The sequence below is a fragment of the Thalassophryne amazonica genome, chromosome 2 (assembly GCF_902500255.1).
Source record: "Thalassophryne amazonica chromosome 2, fThaAma1.1, whole genome shotgun sequence".
Classification (NCBI taxonomy): Eukaryota; Metazoa; Chordata; class Actinopteri; order Batrachoidiformes; family Batrachoididae; genus Thalassophryne; species Thalassophryne amazonica.
Window position 1 is genome coordinate 38025692 of NC_047104.1, and position 27188 is coordinate 38052879.

General features: G+C 42.8%; 1 protein-coding gene across 1 annotated transcript in view; it reads left to right on the forward strand.

The window, feature by feature from the left end:
- The window catches only part of LOC117503539 (vacuolar protein sorting-associated protein 13C-like), a 305374-nt gene that overhangs the window by 128426 nt on the left and 149760 nt on the right, over nt 1–27188 (forward strand). The window contains 8 exon segments of the mRNA XM_034162801.1: nt 2037–2096; nt 2863–3010; nt 3413–3529; nt 5562–5665; nt 7482–7649; nt 20681–20858; nt 20861–20984; nt 23335–23482. Coding sequence (XP_034018692.1) covers nt 2037–2096; nt 2863–3010; nt 3413–3529; nt 5562–5665; nt 7482–7649; nt 20681–20858; nt 20861–20984; nt 23335–23482 — 1047 coding nt within the window.

Genomic DNA, 27188 nt, shown 5'->3' on the forward strand with positions numbered 1-27188 from the left:
TTGCAAAAGATGTTGGTTGTTCACAGTCAGCTGTGTCTAAACTCTGGACCAAATACAAACAACATGGGAAGGTTGTTAAAGGCAAACATACTGGTAGACCAAGGACTGGTAGACCTCTGTTGGAAGCGTTACGGGACAAGTTTGAACATGCCCAGCTGTTAAACAGTTTCTCGGATACTCACTCAACTGAAAACCATTGAAACCCACCTGAATTTTACGAATGGTTATCAACACGGAGGTGTTTCTCTGTGGTGCCGATGCGCGAATCCGTCCGCACGTCTTTCATTACAAAATCTCCTTTAACAGTGGAATGTCCGGATAAACTGCTGATCCCAACCTCTTCTGAAACTTCTCTGTTCTCTCACAACGTCCTGGGTCAACAGAGGCTTAAATTTGGAAGTTTTCAGCTCGAAACAGGCTGACGACGGCGGCTTGGAGCGCGGCGCGCCCTCCGGCTCCGTGGGTTGTCCTTAAAGCGACAGTAACACTCCATAATCTCTCAATCTCTTAAAATTTTCACCGAAAACCAGCTGAATTTCTCGAATGGTATCCACTCGGATGTGCCTTACAGTTTCTGAAAAAATTTTGATCAAGCAAAGCGGCAGTCTCTGAGCCATTCCTAAACAATGGAAAAAATAGACGGGAGGGGTGGACCACTCCTCACTCAAAGCCTGCCCACAGGCGAATGACACAACCGACAGGCGTGAAAAAACTCAGGGTTCAAGTTTGTCTGATGTAATCGCACGTGATTCAAATCCATATAGTTTTTGAAAAAAATAAAAAGGTCGGTTTCTTTTCTAATAGACCACATATATATATATATACTCAACAAAAATATAAACGCAACACTTTTGGTTTTGCTCCCATTTTGTATGAGATGAACTCAAAGATCTCAAACTTTTTCCACATACACAATATCACCATTTCCCTCAAATATTGTTCACAAACCAGTCTAAATCTGTGATAGTGAGCACTTCTCCTTTGCTGAGATAATCCATCCCACCTCACAGGTGTGCCATATCAAGATGCTGATTAGACACCATGATTAGTGCACAGGTGTGCCTTAGACTGTCCACAATAAAAGGCCACTCTGAAAGGTGCAGTTTTGTTTTATTGGGGGGGGGGGGGGGGATACCAGTCAGTATCTGGTGTGACCACCATTTGCCTCATGCAGTGCAACACATCTCCTTCGCATAGAGCTGATCAGGTTGTCAATATTGGCCTGTGGAATGTTGGTCCACTCCTCTTCAATGGCTGTACGAAGTTGCGACGACGAACTGGAGTCAGGTCGAGACCCCGATGAGGATGACGAGCATGCAGATGAGCTTCCCTGAGATGGTTTCTGACAGTTTGTGCAGAAATTCTTTGGTTATGCAAACCGATTGTTTCAGGAAGCTTTCCGAGTAGCTGGTCTCAGACGATCTTGGAGGTGAACATGCTGGATGTGGAGGTCCTGGGCTGGTGTGGTTACACGTGGTCTGCAGTTGTGAGGCTGGTTGGATGTACTGCCAAATTCTCTGAAACGCCTTTGGAGATGGCTTATGGTAGAGAAATGAACATTCAATACACGAGCAACAGCTCTGGTTGACATTCCTGCTGTCAGCATGCCAATTGCACGCTCCCTCAAATCTTGCGACATCTGTGGCATTGTGCTGTGTGATAAAACTGCACCTTTCAGAGTGGCCTTTTATTGTGGGCAGTCTAAGGCACACCTGTGCACTAATCATGGTGTCTAATCAGCATCTTGATATGGCACACCTGTGAGGTGGGATGGATTATCTCAGCAAAGGAGAAGTGCTCACTATCACAGATTTAGACTGGTTTGTGAACAATATTTGAGGGAAATGGTGATATTGTGTATGTGGAAAAAGTTTTAGATCTTTGAGTTCATCTCATACAAATGGGAGCAAAAACAAAAAGTGTTGCATTTATATTTTTGTTGAGTGTATATATATATATATATATATATATATATATATATATATATATATATATATATATATATATATATAAAATTTTGTGTGTGGATTTTGTAGGCTGATCCTGGTGGCCCAAGTTTCCAGACTGTGTACTGCAGCACTGAGCAAGCACTGAAGGTGAGTGGATGATGATGATATTAAGGTTTCATGGATTGATGATGATTATTGTTGTTGTTGTTATTTTTAAATTGCTTTTTTCTTCCTGACCTTTGGCAAAATGGCTAAACCTACCCGTAACCTGCACCTACAATTGTTTGAACTGGTGATCTTGGAATTTAGAGTTTAGGAATGGTTCCAAGAGACATTCCTGACTTGCTTAAATCTACAGTTCTCTTTCCCAATATATTGTGTGTTGGTCAATCCAATGGCATTTTTTTTGTGTTGGCACAGAGTAACTATCAGCTACAGTAAATCATTATCAGTGTTTTAATGCCTTGGAACATTGACAGACATTTTGGAACATTCACTCACTTAAATGATTAATTCTGGTGCTGTAGATAATTTATATTTGGAACCATGTAAACTTCTGTTCATTTCAGGAATTTCAAGATAAATTACAACTATTAAAGATTCATGTTGTACAATCATTTTGCCCCGGGAAAAGAAGAGTTCAAAGAAATAAGTGAGAACAATATTACCATAACAATTATTAGACAGGACTCTCCATGGGCTTTGATGTTTGTAGGTGACATTGTGATCTGTAGTGGGAGTAGACAGCAGATTGAAACAAGCCTGGTGAGTTGGAGATAAGCTCTGCAAAGAAGGGGCATGAAAATCAGTATAAGCTTGAATTAGTCTTTAGTGTGAGACGTGAAATGGTGAAACTGGTCTGTACTGATTTCATGCTCCGGGATCACCTGAACATTTTACCTTTGCGTTGCAGGTGGAGTTTTCCTCACTGCACTTCCTCCTCCACACTAAAGCTCTGCTGTCCACCATTAACTACCTGACCAATGCTGTGCCTCAGCGTCTCACAGCCACCCGGGACCAAGACTCCAAAAAGCAGGTGAAAACCAGAAAGGAGAGTACAGGTGAGTCTCAAAGGGCCTGTGTGTCATCAGCTCCACCCTCAGCAGGAAGTGTTGAAGGTCTTCTGAACTCAGGAGTAATCAGACCATAAGCTTGGCTCTGCCCTTTCTGACCTATTTTGCTCCTGTCACTTTCAAACAGAGATCAAAATGTCTTCTTTTGTTTTAAAAAAAATCACTTTGGCATGGAGCTCAAAAAACGCTAATCTCAACAGAAAAAATTAAACAATTAAATTACCAAAGAAATACTCCCTTAGCTTATATGGTCACATATATCATAATTTACTGATGTTTATTAAGATAAAATATTTCCAGAATTGTCCAGTCTGATAGTAGCAGAAACATAAACTGAAATGGAATTAAATGGTGACCGATGATTTTTGGACTGTACCTTGTCTATTTCAGTGTCTAAAACTGCTAAAGATGGTGGAATCTTCAGCTTCAAGCTTTTTGCCATGTTAGGCTCTTTCCATGTGGAGGTCTGTGATGATCACAGCAACATCGCTGACATCAGAGTCCAAGGTATAATGATTGAGTCTTGATGTGCATGACACTTGTCAACAGACACCTAATAATACAAAGTTGAAGCCAGGTCAAGATCATTCAGCATTCAGCCTCATTTCCCTGTATTATCTACATCTAAAAGAAAAATGTCCACCTCATGTTACTTCCCCAGCCAAAATGGGTACTCACTTGCAGCTGGGTGGACTGGGACAATGCAAATGAAGAGTCTTGTTCAAGGACACAGACTGCAGCATTACTGGGAATCAAACCCAGGTCAAAATATTGGGAGCCTAAGTCTCATCTCACTGAGTTTCCTGCCCTGAGTAGAACAGTGGATATGCACAGATTTGTTCAAGGTGTCGTGGGTTTGTTTGTCAGACGATGATGTGTTAAGCAGATTACACCCAGAAGGGAAGTGGAGATAGGTATGTCTTTGTGCTGGGAAAAATCCTGATGAATACCATTTTTGGGTTGAGAGTATTAGGTCCCACACTGTCTCTGCATCCACCATGATATGGAACCATTTTGAGTTCTAGATGGTCAGGGTTTCCGGTTTGGTGGGCTCAGGGTCTCATCACTGCTTTTTGCAGATGATGTGGTCCTGTTGGCTTCATCAGCCGGTGACCTCCAACACTCACTGGATAAGTTCGCAGCTGAGTATGAAGCTGCTGGGATGAGGATCAGCACCTCTAAATCTGAGACCATGGTTCTCAGCAGGAAACCGATGGATTGCCTACTCTGGGTAGGGAATATGGCCTTGCCCCAAGTGAAGGAGTTCAAGTACCTCTGGATCTTGTTCACAAGTGAGGGGACGATGGAGCGTGAGATTGGCCTGAGAATCGGCGCAGCAGGGGCGGTATTGCATTCGCTCTACTGTACTGTTGTGACGAAAATGGAGCTGACCCAAAGGTGAAGCTCTCGATCTACTGGTCAGTCTTCGTTCCTACTCTCACCTATGGTCATGAGGGTTGGGTCATGACTGAAAGATTGTGGGTACAAGCGGCCAAAATGGGTTTCCTCAGCAGGGTGGCTGGTGTCTCCCTTATAGATAGGGTGAGAAGTTCGGTTATCCGTGGGGAGCTCGGAGTAGATTCGCTGCTCTTTCGCATTGAAAGGAGCCAGCTGAGGTGGTTTGGGCATCTGGTAAGGATACCCCCTGGGCGCCTCCCTAGGGAGGTGTTCCAGGCACGTCCATCTGGGATGAGACCCCGGGGAAGACCCAGGACTAGGTGCAGAGATTATATCTCAACACTGGTCTGGGAACACCTTGGGATCCCCCAGTCAGAGGTGGTCAGTGTGGCACGGGAAAGGGAAGTCTGGGGTCCCCTGCTGGAGCTGTTGCCCCCGTGACCTGAACCCAGAAAAGCAGTTGAAGATGAGTGATGAGTGAGTGAATGATGGTCACCGCCGAAATTACACAACCGATCCATCCCCAACTCTCAAAAGTAGCCATCTATATTCCAGCCAGGTGAAAAGACCTATTACTGTTTCTGACGCCCTCAGCGTGGAGGTATGTGTGTGCCAAATATTCTTCAGAGAAGCATACCACATGGACAGAAGGTCATAGCTGATATTCCCTCAAAACATAAGTAGTACACCTAATACTACTAGTTTGTAAAAGGCAGTGCATTATCTTACCCAGTTAGATGGTATGGATATGGAACCCCAACTCGCAAACCTTTTTGCCACATTTTCTTCAGCTTCACCAGTTGAGAGTTGAGCATATTTCAAGGGCAGATTTGTGCTTGTGCTTTACATTCCCTTTGACCTATATGTGTTCTAAGTAAGGGAATCCAGCATGTCTTTTGCTCCCTATCCTGGCTGCATTACAATCAGAGGTCACATGACTGCATAATGGAGTCTGTTTCTTTTATAATCCACTGAAAACTATACCTCAAATGAGCACTGATTTGGGATGTTCTGATACTTGGTTGCTCCAGGCTGCCTACTGACCCAGGAATCTGCATATGTGCCATCTTTAGCTGTTCTTTTAGGCTTTGTTTTAATGTCTATGATTCATGTTTGGTCACATGACTGTTCTGCCTTGCAGGAATTGATGCATCAGTACTCGTCCAAACCAAAGAAACAGAGGTGTTTGCCCGACTCAGAGATATTGTGGTAATGGATGTCAACCCCAAAACTTTTCACAAAAAGGTATATCACAGTCAAATTGTTCCCACTTTGAACCAAATGTTGTATCCTTATGTTAATGCTATATTCAATCTTCTAAACCCAGTCTTGACAATACAGCTGTAATAAAATTGTATTGCATTTATTCCACATCTGTCTCTATTGTATTAACCTGCTCACATGAACAGTGTGGTTCTAGCAAGTGCCACTATGCTAACTAGTATGTATAACAATGGATGAATGGTGAAATATCATGAAATCTAATTTTTGACTAACCTTCAGCACTTGGTCTTGTCATCATTTTGGACAAAGGTTAATGATTTTTTTTGAAAAATCATTCATTTAGGGAATAACCCTAAAGCATCACCGGTAAAACTCAATTTGAGACTGTATAATCCAGCATTAACATCCACAAATCATCACATACAACAGGGATGTTCCCATTCTAATGCAATTCCATCATTTGCACGGTTTATTTTTCTATAAGTAATTCGGTCGTCGAAGCTTACCGTAGCAGCCGCGTCTTCATGCCAAACTGGAAATTCTGTGAGCAGACCCACAGATTTCTCCACCTCGTCAGCTGGATTGAGTAATTCTGTATCAGAATCCTCATCAGTACTTTTGTATGGTAGCTTAAATCCACAAATTTGGCATCGTCGTCGCTCGCGGTCAGGGCGCAACGTAATACATCAAATATGAAACGGTTGAATAGTTTGCCACCGTCAATATGATATTTTATGGTCTGAAATCTCACACAATTAACCAGTCAGATTTGCGGAACAAATGTAATTAGATTAGAATGAATTTTTGAATGAAACAGTCTTTGGGTGACTACCTTGTTTGTATGTATTCGCCTGAAATTGTTTACCCTTCTGGGAGGAGGATCAATTGCAAAGTCCAACTTCTGTTGCCCAGTTTAGACTAGATTAGATCAATAAAATTGTAGTTTTTTGTTTTTTTTTTCAATTAAAAAGTACCTGCTGTGTACAGTATTCCATTCACTTAAGTCTCATGAATGTCACAAATTGCTCTATGAAAATTAATGATGACAACATATTATCTGTGTGCAGAATGGGTCATCTAGCTAGTGTGTGTGTGTGTGTGTATATATATATATATATATATATATATGTATATATATATATGTATATATATATATATGTATATTTATCAAGTTCTGTTAACTTAAATAAATATTTGTGTGTTAGCTCACTGTGTGGGACCATGGTATAAGCGGATTAAACAACGAGAAGCCGTGCATTATACGGTTTGAATGCACTTCACGGAGTCTGAAACACCACGACGCGAAGCGTGTGTGTGTGTGTGTGTGTGTGTATGTATGTATGTATGTTTTATTTTATTTATTTATTTATTTTTTAACAAAAGGTGAATTGTGGGCTGAAAGCCTGATGCCTGAAAGCCATAGCTGTAGGAATGAGTCCACAGATGGGACCTTGAATAGCGAGCTGCTGGCAGTACCAAGGAGATAGGTATAAATGATTTTTGCTGGGGGGCCTTCTTGGTGCTGTCACTTCATGCAGTGCAACAACCTGTCCATTAGAGCACAAACCACAAGCAAAGGTCAACAATTTCATCTTTTCTTTAAAAAAACATACAGGTTACTGCACAGAATGTGTTACCAGAGCATTTAATTGACATGGACAGAGGAAGGGCAAAAAAGTGTGCGCATAGTGACAGCCTGTCACTTAACAGTGGTACTAGCATGCATGAAGATGGTTCAAAATGGTCACCAATTGTCTTTTTCAAAGGGATGACCCTGACAAAAGCCGAATTCCCGTTCACTGTGTGGAAAAATGTCATGATCTCATTCCCTGTGCAGGCAGTGTCCATCATGGGTGAGGAAGTCTTCAGCTTCAAACTGTCCTTGTTTCCGAGAGCAACAGAGGGAGATGGCTACAAAGACATGTCAAAGGTGGACGGGAAGGTTATGCTGCGACTTGGCTGTATCCAGATCCTCTACCTGCACCGGTTCTACATGTCCCTGCTGGTCAGAAACACATAAACACATTAACATGAGCATTCAGCGGTCTATGGTTGTGTTTACTGTGCTGTTTGTTTACTGTGCTGTCTGCTGTCTGTCTGTCTCAAAAAAAAAAAAAAAAAAAAAAAAAAAAAAAACCCTCAAAACTAAAAAATATGCAAATAAGTTAGCATAAGAAATGAAAGTGCAAAAAATAAAATGAATCAAAGGGAAGAGAGATAATTTGGATATTAAAAGGCAAACACAGGAAGAGTTTAAGTTAAATTAGAAATGAAATGTTACATCTGTATTTTTTTTTATTTACAAGAAATGTAACAGAAATAGAAAAGAACCAAAAATGGCCCACCTCAGCACCAAATATCATCTAAATTTGTAAAGCCAAAGTCAGGACAGTCGCAACACAGGCAGACACACAATTTCACATCATCGATAAAGCACTTCTGGCAGAAGCAAACACGTTCAACCAGCCAAGAACACAGATCAAGAACATCAGTGAATGTGAGAATGAGTGAGAATTATTAGCAAAGACAGCAGTGAGCTTAGTGAAGAAGATATGGAGGAGTAGCCAAAGACCAATAAATTACAATTACCGGTAGTTAAAGTGCTGGTTTAGTCAAATACAAAGTACTGCTTGTGAACACTCAGCAATCAGCGAGGCTAATGAAGTTTGCATTTGAACATTCAAAATGCAGTGCTGGAAGATACTGTTGTTGCATTGAACTTAGAACCAGCACATACGTACATTATGTAAGAGAGTGACTTGGACTTGTTTTACAGCAGTGGAAACAACATTGGGAAGTTGATTATATAAGACAGAGTTGAAGATCAACGTAGGAAAGGCAGGCCTCACTGGCATAACTAGGGAGTGATCAAGAAAGAGTCCTGGTTGAGCAAGATGGTCGATGCACGCGGGCTGCCCACCAACAGTGAAAATCACACCAATGAAACTAACACAAAACAAATATCTGTTTGAAGGATAATTGCAATTTAACTTTAAACATAACTGTTGCAGATGTATGTCACAAAACCAATCTTTGTTAAATGAGCAGTCTGGGTCTTGTGTTTGTGTTCGTCAAAACTCTGTCTCATTGTGTAAATGTATCTTCTTTCCTGCAGGCTTCTTTTAGCTCTCAGTGTGTGTCTGCTGATGAGGTACCACTGTAAGCATGTTGCCCTGAACTGCATTAACCCATCTGCTTCACTCACGACAACCTCAGCCCACCTTATTGCACCACAATGCTATCTTTGACAGTTTTCTGCTCTTGTCTTATACCCCCATCACACATACACCGATTGAGGCTGAATTGAATCAGAATGACACATCCGGCCGCAATCGAAAAATATTCAGGTGCAGTCTGAAGACCTACGGATGGCAGTCTGTGAGCATCTACATATTTGGTCCCATTTGCTCAGCTGTCCCGAGTGTGTTTCACATGTTCAAAACACTCTTGGCACCATGGAAATGGAATGCACGTCTGATGGCGGTCTATATGCAGTTTTTGCATCATCTGATCATAGTCTACATATTCTGACGCCATCAAAACAGCATGTGGCAATGTGGCAACATTTCCTTTGCCAGGGAGGGTAAAGGAAATGTTGATATGTAATAACATGTATGTGGCATGCATTAATCATGTACAGTGGGTGTGAACAGCGCACAATCAGACCGAAAGTACCGTGTGCCACTGTGCCTCTCCGTGGTCTCATGCACAGTAATGCGTAATAGAGCACGTCAGGCACAGAGCTGAATGGATCTCACTGCTGTAATATGCATATTACTACCTTATCACCATCTAAACTCTGTAGAAGGTGTGATGTGGAACTGTATTGCCAGGCTGTGACAAGATTATTAATAATGAAACTCACCTCCAGCACAGAACCAGGACAGCGCAGAGGATCCAAACCACAGCCTGTAGTGAAAAACCTCTCACCACAGGGTGCTGTGTGCTGCACATACCACGCAAAAATGAAATCCCATATGATAATCCAACCAACATCACGATGAATAGAGTTGCATTGTGCTGCTGAAGTAAACAAAAAAGAAAAAAGAAATTAATGATCACTGGAAAGGCTGCGCCTGACGCATGGTATGACACTGCTGCAAACTTTCAGCAAAGGTGTCCAGTGGCACGCGCGCACGTGCGGGGTGTACTTGCTTGCACGTGTGCCCCACACACATGCACGCTGCACCCACATGCATCACTCAGCTGTGTGCGTGTGTGTTCATAAAGGCTGCATGAGCCACTAAGTGTGTGCACGTGCCACTGGACACCTTTGCTGAAAGTTTGCTGGTAGTTGGCCAAGCAGTCAGACGCAGCTTTAACACATATGGTGTGAGTCCGGTCCATACGTTGGTTGTACTCCGGTGTCCAGTACTGGCAGGGACTGTACAAAGGGAGGAACACAGCGTTCCCTCCCACTCCAGTCCTGTGTTTGCCCTCCAGATGTTTGAACATTGGCAGTTTTCAGCTCCTTTTTACGGCCGTCTGACGGCAGTCTGTATCATCTACCTGTCATCTACATGCGCTTTGGATGCCATCGTGCAGGTGTGGAGGAGGTAATCTGGATGCATCTGACACGGCTGACCACGCCTCTTTCCTTCCCGACTGCACCCGATTGTGGCAATATTTGCCATGTCGGGCTGGTTCCTGCACGTTCTTGCTATGTGTGACGGGGGCTTAAGTCTTTTGCCTAAGTTAGTTTTTAGTCATTTCATTTTGATTTGATCTGCTTACTGTTTCATTGACTAAATATCTGGTCATGTTATTCTATACTCATATTAATATTTCTGTATTTTCTGGTAATTTTTTCATATTTATGTCATGATTCACATGACAAACTACCAATGTATTATATGTTTTCTGTCTGTTCTATCCATCTTGTCTGTCTGTCTGTCTCTCTCTCTCTCTCTCTCTCTCCATATGAGGACCTGCTCTACTGACGTTATCATTCAACACGGACACAGTTTGTATTAAAACGTTGCAGTTTGTGGGGTCACCTTAATGTCATTTTGAACCAGTCGGGCACGGCATCAGCTCGGATGTAAGTTGCTATTATTACGGTCATTAAACAGCGTGTCGTTCCTGTTGAGACACCTGCTCAGTGCATCACAACTAACTTCAGCTAAGCTAATATTAGCTTCAAGTCTGAAGATAACAGCATCAGAGGACATCAGGAGATCGTTTGTAACTCTTATGAGTGCAGTCTCTGTGCTGTGGGCGGGGTGGAAACCAGACTGGAATTTTTCATAGAGGTTATTGTGTTTTAGATGGTTCTGAAGATGGGTGACCACTGCTTTCTCAAGTACTTTAGATATGAAGGGGAGATTGGAGATGGGCCTGTAATTTCAAAGGATCTCTGGGTCAAGAGTGTGTTTTTTGAGAAGTGGTCTGATAGTGGCTTTCTTTGACACGGAGGGGATGTGGCCAGTTTGGAGAGAGTAATTTATAACAGAGGTAATCAGAGGACTTAGGACAGTGACATGTTTTTTTACCAGGGAGGTTGGGAGGGGGTCCAGGGCACAGGTGAAGGGTTTCATCTTCCTGATGATATTTTGCATCTCTTCTGGTGAGTCCAAAGGAAAGCAGTTTAGGGGTTGGGAGATGGCAAATGTTGGGGGAATTGTTTGGGTGAGGGGACCAGAGAGAGCAGAGCGAATGTGTGCAATCTTGGAGGTGAAAAAATCCATAAAGAGGTTGCGCTGCTTTGCTGTAGTACCAATAAGTGGAGGGGATTGTGGTTTGAGGAGATGGTTGACGGTGGAGAAAAGCAGTTTGGAATTTCCTGGACTATTTCTGACAACATTGGAGTAGAATTGTGACCTTGCCTCTTTAAGGGACTCCGAATATTGTTGTTGATGCTTCCAGTAGTTTTGTTTATGGACAGTGAGGCCAGAGGTCTTGTAGCACCACTCAAAGACCCACCCTGCTGCCTTCATCTTCCGCAGCCCATCTGTGTACCAGAGCGCTGAACAGCTGAAGGTGACTGCTCTGGTTTTGACAGGGGCATGGTGGTCCACGAGGCTACTCAGATGGCTATTGTAGTATTCCACTGCTTCGTCGGCTGATGAGAAATGTGTGTAAGATGTTGACAGTCTGCTGTCAAGTGTTCTGGGTTAATGTTTTTGAGGTTTCTCAAACAGATATTGTGTTTGTTCTTGGAGAGATTGGATGAGGATAGCAACTGCACAGAAACAGCCTTGTGGTCAGAGACACCTAAGTCATACACCTGCAGGTTGGTGAGAGGGCCAGAGTTTGTGATGACCAAGTCCAAGGTGTGCCCCGCGATGTGTGTGAGGACGTCGAGTTGCTTTAAATTGAAGCAGTCCAGTAATTGAAGAAATTCAGTGGCGGAGCAGCAGGAGGGGGGTGTCGGCACGGATGTTCATATCACCTAATATGATGACATCAACAGAGGGTGTGCAGAAAGTTGTGAGGAGATTGGACATCTCAGGGATGAAAGATGAGTTTGATTTTGGTGGTCAGTAGATGAGGCGGAACAGCACAGTGGAAGGGGGCTTACACTTGAATGCAAGGCATTCAAATGACATGAGTTCAGGTAGTGGCTGCAGAAGTAACTCCAAATCACAGCGATGGGTGCCTGACAGGCCGCCACCACGACCTGTGCTGTGGGCTTTCTGGAGATAGCTCTATCCTGGGGGACAACGCTCATTCAAAGAGGAAAAAATATCTGGTTAATGCAAAGTCTCTGTAATGCACATAAAATCTAGACATTTATCGAGTATGTGGTTGTGAATGAGGCAAGATTTGTTTGTGATTGATTGGGCGTTTTAACAGTTCAGTTTTGCTGCTGAGAGGAACAACACACCTTTGCAGTTGCCGTAGTAGGCTGAAATCCACACCACGTTCTCCATCCAGCCCCCAGAGAGTTGTTCCCATGGAGACGCCCAAACTACTTTTCCAGTCGGAGACATTGCACTGATGACGTTCAATGAGAGGCGACAGTTCGTGTGGCTAACCAGAGAGCCGGTGTCGCAGACCAAACGGTCTGCCCCTTACAAATCGCTCCGCCTTTTACATCTACGCATGCGTCATTTGGGACCACAGCAGTATGTCTGAGACGGAGTCTCTTCACCCAAAGCAATCAAATGGATTAATGGGATTATTAACCATCAGATGATGAAGGTAAACCTCTTAAATCATTCTAAAGGCAGTTTTAAGCAGAAATGAGGCCGTTTTAAGAAGAAACGAGGCGAAATTCCATGACACTTTAAAATGTCTGACGCGCAGTGAACACATCAGCTAGCAGCTCTGATCACTTCCGCCACCTTTCATGATGAAATAATGCTGAATTTATGTGGAAATAATTGTACTAAAGCTTCAGATATCTGTCGCTGACATAGATGATGACTGGAGTGCAATTTTAAGAAGAATCAAGGTGATCATTTGTGAACTGCGTCGTCAGGGGGGGGACCGATTTTTAGGGGGACTGTTCAGTCTGCGACTCCGGAATGGTGGAACTTGTCCGGGAGTAGGAGGACTTTCTTAGAGAACTAGTGTGAGTTGAAGGCAGTGTGGAAAGGTTTTCCCTTACGAAACATTCCCAGAAAACCCTCACAGTGTGTTTAGGTCTTGCAGGTCAGTTCGGCCCAGCCTACCATTTGAACTTACGCTTCATCATCTCTTCACTTGAGTGTTCAGATACAGGGTCGCAGGTCTGATGACACAAAATTGATCACCGTTGTTTGACCTAGAGTGCTGTGGTACCAAGTGCATTTTTGGAACACCCTTGTGCTCAAACATGATGTTGTGATGGTCAAACCATGACCAGCACAGAAGTCCAGCAACAGTACACCACTCAGGTTCAGATACGGGGGTGGGGGGTGTTTATCGCAATCACTCCCCTTCAAATTTCTCCATCATTGCCAGAAGGCAAGACCAGGTTTACACTCAGGGACAGGGTGAGAAGCTTGAATATCTGAGAGGGACTCAGAGTAGAGCTGCTACTTTCTCACATTGAAAGGAACCATCTGGTGAGGATGCCTCTGGTCATCTCCGTTGAGGCGTCTTTCATACACATCCAAATGGGAGGAGGCAATTGGGAAATCTTAGGACAAACTGAAGGGATTACATTTCCCATCTGGCTTGGGAGGGCTTCAGGATTCTGCAAGATGAGTCAAAGGACATGGCCGAGGATAGGAAAGATGAATCACTTGGAATTTTCTGACGAATAAGCATCAGAGAATGAATGAATGAATAAATGAAGAAACTGTAGCTTAATAATTTGCTATTTTGCTCATTTTGATAGCAAAAATGCACAAACCATAGTTTTTGAAGTTTTCAGTTAAGTCTTACTTTTGCAATGTGCAGCCCTATAGGAGTTTTAAAAAGCTAAGTTTGGTCATCTAATATAATAATCCCCTGGCTGCAGGTGCAAAGAAGAAAGAACATCTAATAATAATAATAATAAATAATAACAAAACATGGAGTAAATCATGCATAGATAATGTAGTAATTCATGCTATAGCTGACTAAAGTATAAGTAAGTTTTCATTCTTCGTGGTTTCTGCTGTAGTATTATGGGCACTGTTGGCTTGTTGCACACTTTTATGTATGTACAATGTATTGCATTAGATTTCATCAATTAACGGCAACTGTTAAAATGGAAACATAGCATGAGGTTACCTGAACATTAGCGTAGGGTGAGTAGCCTTCAGGTAAAATGATAATGGACTTTATTTCTTTGGTACTTTTCATCTGAGGCTTCTTTCCATCTGAAGTGCTTTCATTTGACACATCCAATTCACACAAGCTCTGACACACAGTGCTAGTTACTGCCATGCAAGGCACTTTACTGCACACCGGGAATGACTTATGTATGCAGGATCTTGCTTGAGGGTAATTCATTGTTGATAATGACAGGAAGACAAGTGGTGCTTGATCATTGATGGTGGGATTGGCCTCACTTCATCTAAGATCTGGGTCCCACCGAATAATGAAGGATGAAGAAGGAGCCACGCAGCATGTTTTCTTTGCTATGAGAGGGTTTCTTCAACTATCATGGGAGTTTCGTGGCTCTGAGTGGCTCTTAGAGGCGTTATCTTCAGTTAACGAGGCTCCTCTCTGAGCGTGGCGCTAATTTCAAGAAGTTTAAAATTTACCAACAACAGCATGGCGCAGTTTGTGTACGAGTTACTGTGACAGCTTAGAGGCATTTGTGTGGCACTTACGAGTCTGCTAAAAGCCCATTATCCGTGCGCCTGGCAGCTACGCAAGACCTGAGAGGCTGTTTATGGAGCGGCTGCCCTCTTGAGCTCACAATTCCACCTGCTCTGTGCGCTGGACTCTATAAAATTATTTTGTAGCAGATTAATCATTTTCTGCCAAACCTTGGATGCTGAAAACACCTCTAATTGCTTCTGGAATCACAGAGGACTATTTCATCTGGACGCTTTTTTCCCTCTCTTTCCTGCTCCATGTGGAATATATTTTGAACAGCTTAAGGTAACTATTTTTAATGTTTTTTATAGCTTGATAAAACATTTCCTAGCTGTAAAAGTATGTCTGTTGTATGTTGATGTCTGTTGTATGTAAAAGTATGTTGATTTTTCAGTCAATATTGGACAAACACAATGTTAAAATTTGGGTGACTGCTTTTTCTTTATAAAATACTAGGTAAATTTGCTTTTCATGAAACATTTATTAGGATTATTAAATCTCTCTACTCAAAACCGACAGCACGAATAAAGATCAATGGTGATCTTTCAGATTTGTTTAATTTGGAAGGGGGAAGTAGACAGGGATGCCCTATTTCACCAGTTTTATTTGCACTATTCATCAAACCTCTTGGACAAATGATTAGACAGTGTCCCCGAGTCAGGGGTGTGACAGTTGCCGGGACTGAACACAAGGTGGCAATGTTCGCAGATGACGTACTGGTTTACATGGAAGATCCTGAAAACTCATTCAATGGACTAATGAATATATTGGAAACATTTGGAAGCTTATCAGGCTATAAGCTTAATTTTACAAAGACCCAGGTGTTGACCTTGAACTACACTGCTTCAGCAGATCTACTGAAAAGATATAATCTGAACTGGGAGGCAACATGACTTAAGTATTTGGGAATTACATGGGTCTTTGGTGTCTTTCAAAGACACCACTCCCCTGGAGCAGGCACCTGACGAGAGAGTGCATCCGCAGCTTGGTTCTGCTCTCCCGGTAGATACTCTGCCCGCAGAGTGGACAGAAAAGGAAAGGCCCATTCCAGCAGATCCCTAGAGACTTTTAGATGATGAGCTGACCTGGCGCCCCCCTGATGGTTGATGTGGTAGACAACCGAGGTGTTGTCCAACCACACCAGAACGTGTCTCCCCTGCAGGTGGGGAAGAAAGCGCCTCAGAGCTAGATGCACTGCCCGTAGCTCCAGCACATTGATATGCTCCAAGTGATCCCTTCAGCTCCAGAGCCCCTGAACTGCTCTGTGCTGCCAGACCGTGCCCCATCCCGTGGAACTAGCAGCCGTGGTGACGACCACCCTGTGGTACACCACTAGCCCCATCGGGATGCCCCTGGACAAATAAGCCCTGTTCTTCCAGGGAGCCAGGGCCCGGAAGCACAACCATGTCACTGTGAGCCCGCGATGTCTGTGCAGTTGGGGGTAAAGATGAAAGCTGTTGAGCCACCTCTGCACAAGGCGTAATAAAAGCAAGCACAATGCAAGTGACTGACGTCAGTTTGCCGAGAAGCTGCATGAAGGCAATGTACGGAAACCGCCTGCCTAGTCTGAACCGACTGACCAACCAGAGGACATCGTCTAGCCTGCGGACGGATGGACGAGCCTCCATGGAAGTTGAATCCAAGGCCACCCAGAGGAAAACAGTGGTCTGAGAAGGAGCAAGGCAACTCTTCTCCAGGTTGACCCTGAGACCCAACTGGGATGAGTGAGCAAGCAGCCGATGCATATCCCGAGATGCACGCGCTCAAGACCGGGTGCACAGAAGCCATTCGTCAAGATAAGGCAGAATCTGCATCCCACATGCTTGCAGCGGGACGAGAGTTGCCTTTACACACTGAGTAAACACCCTCGGAGAAAGGGAGAGGCCAAACGGGAGTACCCGAAACTGCCATTGACGACCCTGATAGGCAAACCTCAGAAAGCGGCGGTGGTCTGCCGCAATAGGCACATGAGAATAGGCATCGGTCAGATCTATTGACATAAACCACACCCCCCGTTGACCACGGTCAACATATGAAACGGCAGCACCTTCAAATAACGATTGAGTCCCTGCAGATCTAAATTGGACGAAACCCGCCAGTTTTTTTTTTGGAATGAGAAAATATGTGGAACAGTAGTTTCTGGGTTGCTGCAGAGCAGGAGTGGCCAAGTTCGGTCCTCAAGAGCCACATTCCTGACACTCTTAGTTGTCTCCCTGCTCCAACACACCTGAATCCAATGAAAGACTCATTAGCAGACTTTTAATGAGTCTTTCATTGGATTCAGGTGTGTTGGAGCAGGGAGACAACTAAGAGTGTCAGGAATGTGGCTCTTGAGGACCGAACTTGGCCACTCCTGCTGCAGAGGATCCACCTCCTCGATAGCACCCTTGGCCAAGAGGACGGAGAGCTCCTGGTCTAGTGCTTGAGCCTTCACCGGTTTGGAAATCAAAGTCACCTTAACCCGGTCCAAGATGTGTGGCCAGCGTCGGAATTGCAAACCTGTAGCCATGGGTCAAAGTAGCAACACCCCATGGATCCACAGTGTGCAGCAGCCCAGTAGTCGAGCTTCTGATGGAAAACCATCTGACTGCCAGCCCGGTGGCCTCACCTCCCCTCCCACGATCCCTAGGGGCCCTGGGGGGTTGGCGGCCACCATCCCGAAGCTTGGGTCTTGGGTGGGGTGGTGGGACTGGCTCACAAAAACCACCCCACCGGCCACCGCTGAGAACCCCGCTGAAACCCTCAGAGCCGTATTGGAGGCGGGGGGTGGCTGCACATCATGGCAACAGACGAACGCCTCGAACGCTGTGGTAGCACAGGTCTGTTGAGGCCAGAGAGACGCTGCCTAGTCTGGCTGAGCCTGGATGGACCGCTGTATTGCCTCCAGGGCATTCGGGCCCAAACAGCACACCTGGCTCCACAGCTTCCACAGCACCAGTATCCTGCAGAGAAGCAGAAATTCCAAACAGGAGGTTGCTCCAGAAATTACCCAACCAGCCAGCACGCGCTCCTGCATTATAAGCCCTGCAAAGGAGGTCATCGGTCACACAGCACTGAGTCCATGGGCACCGAGCCTCGCTGTGTAGAGCCTCCTCCGGAGACACAACCAGTGAGGCCACCGCGGGTCAACCGCTGGCATGCGGTCTAAACTGGCCTTGGCGGACTCATGCATAGAGACCAATGCCCGATCGTCCGAGAGACAACACATCCTCCTCCACCGCCAACTCAGGCACAGGTGGAGAAGCCCCTGTCCCAGGCAAGGGAGCTTCCAGCTGCCGGGCTTGAAACAATGACTTCATCTCAGCCAATTTAGCAGACAGCTGCTCTACCCATGGTGGCAAGGCCTTGATTGGCTGCGACCCGCTTCTCCTTAGGAGGAGCTGCGGTTAGCAGTGACCTCACTCCGACGCTTTGGACGCCTGGGTGCAGTCACCCGCATGAAGGCAGGGAGCTGGTCGGCCTCCTGTTGAAGGCGCACCTGTGCCAGCCAAGCCACTCTCACAGCCCAAGGCATGTAAACTGCAGTTAATCCAGGGATGGTCTGACAGCGCCTCCATCAGGTGGTCAATCCGAGACAAGCTGAGCACAGGCATTGACCGTCATCTGCTCGGAGTGCGAGCCCCACAAGCGCACAGCAGTGGGACTTGTCCATAAGCCCGACCACACAACAGGCGAATCCACATGGCTAGCAGTCCACAGAACATATGCCAGCACCGGGAGAGAGGGGCACGAATGCTGCCGTCACCAGTAATAGCGAAACCGGAGACCAAATCCGTAGCTGTGACAAAAAACGCAGGCCAAAAAAAACCAAAGAAAAAGGCTAACACAGTCAGCCGTCAATGTAGACGGGCACAAAAACCGGGAGAGGGGGCGCTCATGCTGCCGTCACCGGTACGCAAAACGAAACAACAAAATTGATTCCTTGGCTTTAACACCTCGTGAGTTGTATCGGTCCCTTTGTGTCTTATTTTATTTTTATTTTATTGAAATTTATTAAAAAATGATTAAAAAAAATTATTTTATCTTATCTATTTTATGGTTTTTATTGTTATTATTGTTATATTGCTATTTTCCGTGTCTATGCTTTTGTTGTGCAGCACTTTGGAGACATCGGGTCTGTTTAAAATGTGCTTTATAACTAAAGTGGATTGGATGGATTGAAACAACAAAGAGACCACACACCGGCAGCTATAAACACAAATAGGCAAAAAACCGGGAGAAGGGCGCTCACGCCGCGTCCACCGGTAATAGCAAAAAGAAACCCAAAAGGACCAGGTAGCTCGAAAACAACATATGTATGTCTGTATACCCGCGCAATACGGGAGAGGGGGCAAACACGCTGCCGTCAACCGGTAATGGTGAATAAAAGAGACACTTACCGCAGTAACAAGAACTGCAGCCACAGGAGGGCGAAAAATGCGCTCCTGCCAAAAGAAAGGCGAAAGGGCATCCAACGATGGCAAAACCACAGAAATATCCAGCACAAAATGGCAGACGCCAACAGTAGTGAACCGCGCGCGAGAAGGTTCTGTAGTGACGGAGCCTTGGATGATGTATGCTTATATACAATGTGATTGGTCATCTGTGGTGTCACAGTTGTGACTATTTTGGTATTATTACTGGAACTGCGCATGTGCGAAGGGATCATTCAGTGCTTTCAGCACTGCCCTCTGGCGGTCAGGAGTGATGAAATGGAACCCTGCTTTCTTTCTTTTAAATCTGCCTTCAGCTGTTTTACCACATTTACAGTCTCAATCAAATTTAGTGGTTTGCAACTAATTGTCCATAAGATGACCATAAACCAATCAGCCATGAGAATCCTGGTACTGCAGATGTCCAACGTCCTGGTAAAAGAATTAGCCATATAAAACTGCCTATAGTATCCAACCCAAAGGTGGCATCTTCTCTCAGGGCCATGTTGTCATATGGTATAACTACAGCTGAATGAGGTCAGTGGTTTGAGTTCTCTGTAAATACACCAAAAGTCATTAAACCACAGGTTGGTGTCTGGTCACCGATTCTTCAGCCAGATGTCTCCTAGTCCACCCTCACTGTCTTCACAGCCCACTTTTTGATTTCCTGTACAGTGTAAAATTGCAAACAAGCTGTGTGCTGCAAGTGCTTTGGATGAAGGAATCATGTCCTTCTACCAGTGTTAAGGATTTCTCATACCATCCCTCACTGTCTTCAGGGTCTTGTCAAGAAGAACTCCTACATTACACTTTCATTTGTCTTGTCTACATTTACAAGACAGTTCTCTATCAAGAATAGATAGAAGCTTCATTATAAAGGTTTTCCCCCTGCTAGTCTTGGATACATGGTGAGAAATGGGCAGATGATTGATCTGAGTCTGCATATTGCTTCGCAGATGTACTTGTATTTGAGATTTACCATACTTACAGACCTAAAACTTTCTCAACTTTCAGTGTTAAAGCAGACGGAACACATTCCACATGGGTGGACTTACTGTAAGTGTGATTGACGTTCAGGTTCCCGCTGATAAACATTACGGAACAAGACTAAACAACGCATCCAAAAATCAGTGAGTGAATGAACATGTGAATGGATAGAGATGTGCATTTTGTGCATGATTACTTTTCATAATTGGGAACCAACTTTCTCCATCAGATGCCTCATTAATTGGCTGAACACCTCTCCCCATAAACCATGCCCTTCAGGTCACATGACCTCTGCTGCATGAGCTAGCATCCTTATGAACAGAGAAAGGATCCAGAATTGCATCAACTGTGAAAATAATTTTCACCTTAATTTAACATGATTTAAAATTGCTCTCTTCACTGAAGCTGTCAGTTTCTGTGTTGATGTGTGATGGTTGTTTTTCTTGTGTGTGTCCCTCAGATGTTCATCAACAACTTCCAGACAGCGAAGGACACCCTGAGCGCAGCAACGGCTCAAGCAGCAGAGAAGGCAGCTTCAAGTGTGCGGGACTTCGCCCAGAAGAGCTTCCGTCTCACCATGGACATCAAGCTGAAGGCACCAGTCATCATCATCCCCCAGTCGTCTGTCTCCTACAATGCATAGTCGTGGATCTGGGTTTGATCACGGTGGTCAACAGCTTTTCCTTGCTGCCAGCTGAAGGGTTCTCAATCCCGGCGGTGGTGGACACGATGGATGTGAAGTTGTCACAACTAAAACTCTGCAGGTAAAGTCAACATCTATTCTGTCAGATATAAACTAATAATCCAAGTTCACTACAAATTTATTCAGTACCTAAAGTGTTATCTTCCTATGTTTTTTTAAGGACATCAGTTGGCAAAGAAGCAGTGGTGGCCACCAGGTTTTTGAAATGAAAGACAAACTCATTCTTCAAACCGCACACAAGGACTAATTGTCTGCTTTGGCCGTATTCATATATTCTTGCTCACACACCCATTCACTGTGTACCTAGCTCGGCCATCTTCATCACTTTCTTTTCCATTTCTCGAATTAATTCGCACAGAATCATTTCCAGTGGGTTGTGTGGCGGTGTGATGGTGTTAGGTTTTACATCATAACTGCAATAGCAGTAAGAGTTTAGTACAGGGGTGGCCAAGTTTGGTCCTCGAGAGCCACCTTCCTGACACTGTTAGTTGTCTCCCTGCTCCAACACACCTGAATCCAATGAAAGGTTCATTAAAAGTCTGCTAACAAGTCTTTCATTGGATTCAGGTGTGTTGGAGCAGGGAGACAACTAAGAATGTCAGGAAGGTGGCTCTCGAGGACGAACTTGACCAACCCTGGTTTAGTACATTTTTTTGCAGAGATAGTCAAGCACACCTGCTCCTAATCCATCATCAAACCACCATCTACTAACCATCCAGCAAGCGGCAGACATATGCATGTATGGGGTATTTCATAGACAAAACACACCATATTTCCTGAGTATAAGTCAATCCTGTTAAAAATGCCTCTTGAAGAGGGAAAACCCCATATGTAAGTCACACCCTTTTTCTGTATTATCATCTATTCAGTTTGGTATTTTTGTGCATCATTGCAGTGTACTTTTTACAATTGCCATTGGGTCTTTTATTATTAGACGGGAAAGTCCTATGCAAACAGTCATTATTATTATTATCAAGAAAGAATATGTGATTTCTCAGTATCTAATACGCACATCTAAGTCACACCTGTGTATAAGTCACAGGACCTCCCTAACTAGCAAAAAAAGGCATCTTATACACCATAAAATACAATAGTTTTTTGATTTGCTGCATCAAAGTTCACAGAAACAATTTGTCTGCATTATATCTCCTTTAACCTGGGGAGTTACAAGATGACAGCATATGCTGTTTTTAAGTTATCGTGTTACGAGATGGAAATGGAGTTGTTTACACTCGTATCTATTATTCACTCACTGCATTTTACAGGGTACGTGCCTAAGGTTTCCAGAACCTAAGGAAATTGGTCATGGTGGAATAATGCCAATATTAAGTTATGTTTTCTCATTTAAAATGGAATTGAATTTATAACAGTATTAGATTTGAACTCTAAAAATGTGAAATGACTCAACAATCACAAAAGACACAATAATCCACAAACATCTATAGTGGAAAAGTGGCCGTGTGGCATTAATTTTTGGTTGTCAGCTTACTGACAATGTCTGAGGCTCTTCTCACTGGAAAAATGCTCATTCCTTAATGTGGATGTTGTACATTAAGGACTCCATCAACTTTAAGGTTCATCCTGAAGAGGGGTCGAGGAACCAGTGACTTTCACACATTCTTTTCTCTGAGTACACTTGTTACTTTTAGGAAGACATTACAGAGCAAGCAAATATAAAATAATCATCTTAAGATCTCATTCATCCCAATGTCCAACACACTACTCAGCTGGGGAAAAGATGCATCTCGATAGGATCTCTGTCTTATTTTGCATGTCTCTGCACTTTTTTGCACACTGGTTTTAAATGTCGCAATTTTTACAGGGCTTTTGATTTTCTTGGGTGATAGTATAAAGTTTTAACAATGTTTTTTGGGTGTTTTAAGGCAGGTTTTTCAGCCTCAGTTTTAGTTGTTTTATCTGGGATTTTATCATTGTATCTGTTTGTGTGTTGTCTCTGTCATTTTGCACGGCTCTGCAGCTGCAGCTTTGTAGCACTTTTGCCCAAGCAAAATTTCCCTGTGGGGAGCAATACACAAGATAATTAATTGATTGATTGATTGAGGTAGAGTGTGTATTTCATTAGGATCTGGAAGTTTTCTGGGGTTGCCTGGCCATATTGAGACTTTGGATTATTTTCACAAACTGCAGGAGTGATTACGTATCTCATTTGTTCTATGAACACCTTGAAATCTCCAGGAGTTGCAGAGACTTAAAAAGTGTAGCATGAGTAGCTGTGTCAACAAAAAAAGGTGCAAGAACCTGAAGATACCAGCTGAAGTAGCACTCAGTCACATTCAGGCTTAAGTCTCTGAAGAAACAAAAATTAATTTGTGGAACCAGTTTATCTACGTTTAGCCAGACTAATTCAGTGCCTCTTTTCTTTTTTCTTTTTCCATAAACGCTTTTTTCAGAACCACCTTGAGGCAAGATACAACTCGGTCTGACATTGAGATTCTTCAGCCAATCAGCTTTGAGCTGCTCATCAAACGTAACTTGGCTGCTTCCTGGTTTAGTGGGATCCCTGGAATCTATGTCCATGGTGTCCTCAGGTCCCTCCATGTAGGTACCACATCACAGATGATCACAAACATACACTCTATGAATGTTTGAACCTGTTTATGACAACATATTTGCAACCCTGTACATGCAACTTTACTTCTTATTTAGTATTCAAAATGTTTATTGCTTACCCAAGGGTTTTCTTGATGGTGTAGTAGCCCAATATACAATGTATACCCTTTTGTCCAAAAGTCAGGTTTGATCAGTTCAACCATTCAGTTTTTTTTTCCAATTGCTAACACATTAAAATGACATGCATAGCACTTAAACAGAGAACAAAACCTCTTCTCAAGTCCTTCAAAACTTTAAACACATTTTTAGCTTTACAGTTCATTTGCAATTCAAAATGCCACTTTTTAAATGCACTGAACACAGTTCTCTGCATAAGACACAACAATCTGACATAAAGTCAGATGTTTGCTATTTCAAAAACACTGTCATTCAAAATGACAAACACCTCAGTAGTTAAATTGTTACCAACATCAATCAGGAAGTAAGCATAGCTTCTTCTTTTTTATAAACAACAATTGAAGATGTTGCAAAGACAGGAAGGGGGAGGGTGAGAATGAGAGGGCGAGGAGGAATGAGAGGTAGGGTAGAGCTGGTAGAAGAGTTCCTGGCCAGTGTGATGGGAACATCACAATGTGCGCTGCCATCTCCAATATGCATGGTGTCCTCCACTGTCATGCCACCCATGGACCATACTGCACAGCCCCATATTCCTACATTTCTGGACAAACTCCCAACATTCTCATACCACCGGAGCATATGAATGATGCAGACCATGAAGACACCAGTACCTTGTAGTATGGGACAGTGTGAGCTTTCATCGTGACCCCACCATTTCTCGTGCAATACCTCCCACCATACTCACTATTTCTGAACCCTATAGAAGAGTTCTTTTCAGAATAGCGGTAGAAGGGATGCGAGCAGCAGCCCTTTGTGCGCATGCCCCTTGTGCAGTTATGGAAGAGGCATGTGATGAAATTAATGTGGGTGTGATTCAGGGATGGATAAGGCACTCAGGCACTTCTTCCTTTGATGTCTGCCTGTGATGTGGGATGAGGCATTGTGGCCACACCCAACTGTGCAGCAAGATGCCACCGAATTATTTTTTTTTCTTGCCTCTACATATATAAACAAATGTTTATAAGTTCAATGGTACGAATATTTCATGAGGTGAAAGCTGGAACATACCATTCAATGAGGCGTTCCAAGTTTCACCAAATTAAATATTCGTTCCATTGAAAGAATGTAAATAGATCCTTGTAATTTGATATTTTAATAATTTATAAACAACAGAAAAGGGACTTACATTTTGGCGTTCCACTGCTGCTAAAGTCCAGATTGTGACATGTAGTCCGGTGATGCTGTGCACTGACTTTGGACTTCCATAAAAAAGATGACTTTGTGTATTCCTCAGTCCAGCCAAATATCATGTCAACTTTTCATCTGAACAGTTCTTAATGCACCCAGATGTCTTACAGCGGAGTGGATTTTGTGTGTGTGTGTGTGTGCGCGCGCAGAGTGCAATGGTACCAAACGTATGGAACCAAATTTGCACTCGAAATGGAGCCAAACTGCACTCTAAATGCAGTGCAACACAAATGGGATGAATAATCCATGTCATGTGATATACAAAGCACCAATTAAATGACAAGGATCCACTCAGCCGTTATATAAATGTATACATATTTTTTCTGCAGTTTTCTTTTTCAGTTTACTGTTTTTGTTAGCATATTTTTGTTCTCTTTTTTTTTTACAAATATTTACATCATTATATGACAAAAATTGTCCAATTAAACAAGACTACAGAAAACAAAAAATCCAAGCTCGACCATGGATGACGAAAGGGTTACGAAATGCATGTAATAAGAAAATACACTGTATAGAGAATTCATAAAACTAAAGACTAAGAGGCAGAAAATAGATATAAGAAATACAAAAATAGATTAACTAATATTATACGGGTATGTAGGAGGAATAATTATAGTAACATATTATATAATAACAAAACAATATTAAAGGAATATGGGATATATTAAATAGCATTATCAAAAATGGTAATAAAAACAGAGTTACCCTCAGTATTTCATTGATAATAATGTCAAGAAGGAAAATAAGGATGAGGTAGTCAACGGTTTTAATCATTTTTTGTAAATATTGGACCAAGCTTGGCAGAAAAAATTTCCGATTCCCAACCTGAGGATTGGGATAATATCTAATAGAAAGAAATCCCTGTTCAATGTTCCTCACAGCAGTGGATGGAAATGAAATTATAGACATTGTGAATAATTGTAAATATAAAACATCTACCGATTTAAATGAAATTGATATGGGGGTGTAAAATAGGTCATTGAATGGATTGTAGAACCATTAACATACATCTGTAACTTATCATTTCAACCGGTAATTTCCCAATCAAATGAAAATAGCTAAGGTTGTGCCGCTGTATAAGACTGGGATAGACACCACTTCACAAATTATAGACCTGTTTCTTTGCTTCCACAATTTTCCAAATTATTAGAAAAAGGTTATTCAATAATAGATTAGACAAATTCATAATAAACATAATTACTTACTGATAGTCAATATGGATTCAGAGCACATAGTTCAACATCACTTGCATTAATAGAATCAGTTGAGGAGATTACAAACGCCATAGACCACAAATTACATTCAGTTGGAATATTTATAGACCTTAAAAAGGCTTTTGATACAATCAATCATGACATATTAATCAATAAACTTGAACAGTATGGGATTAGGGGGTTGGTGTTGCACTGGATGAGAAGCTACTTAAGTAACAGAAACAGTTTGTGAAGTTGGGGGAATATACATCATCATGCTTGGACAATGCTTGTGGCACCCACAGGGGTCAGTATTGGTCCAAAACTGTTTCTAATTTATATAAATGATATTGTCAATGTTTCCAAAATATTAAAATTAGTATTATTTGCAGATGACACAAGCATTTTTTGTTTCAGGGGGGGATTTGCAGGAGTTACTGAGGAGGATCAGTATAGAAATGGGAAAATTGAAAATATGGTTTGACAGAAACAAATTATTAACTTAAGTAAAACAAAATACATGTTTATTTGGCTATTGTAATACAGACATACAGTTTCAGTTACAAGTCGAGGGGTAGATATTGAAAGGGTACATGAAAATAAGTTTCTTGGGGTGATAATAGAATGATAAGATAAACTGGAAGACTCATATAAACATATACAAAGTAAACTGTCAAGAAGCATTTCAGTTCTAAACAAAGCGAAACATATTCTGGACCACAACCTCACACCGCATTCTTTACTGCTCACTGGTTTTACCATATTACAGTACTGTGCAGAGGTATGGGGTAATACTTATAAAGGTACAACACAATCACTATCAGTAATGCAGAAAAGAGCTATAAGAATTATTCATAATACTGGCTATAGAGATCATACAAATCCACTATTTTTACAATCCAAATTCTTAAAATTCACAGACTTGGTTCATTTTCAAACAGTACAAATTGTGTATAAAGCAATAAACAATTTACTTCCAGCAAATATTAAAAATATGTTTTTTAACAGATCAGGGGATTACAGTCTGAGGGGGAAATTTAATTTAAAGCATCAGTGGGCATGAACAACATTAAAAGGTTTCTGTATTTCTGTCTGTGGGGTGAGGATGTGGAACAGATTGGGGAGTGGGGCTCAAG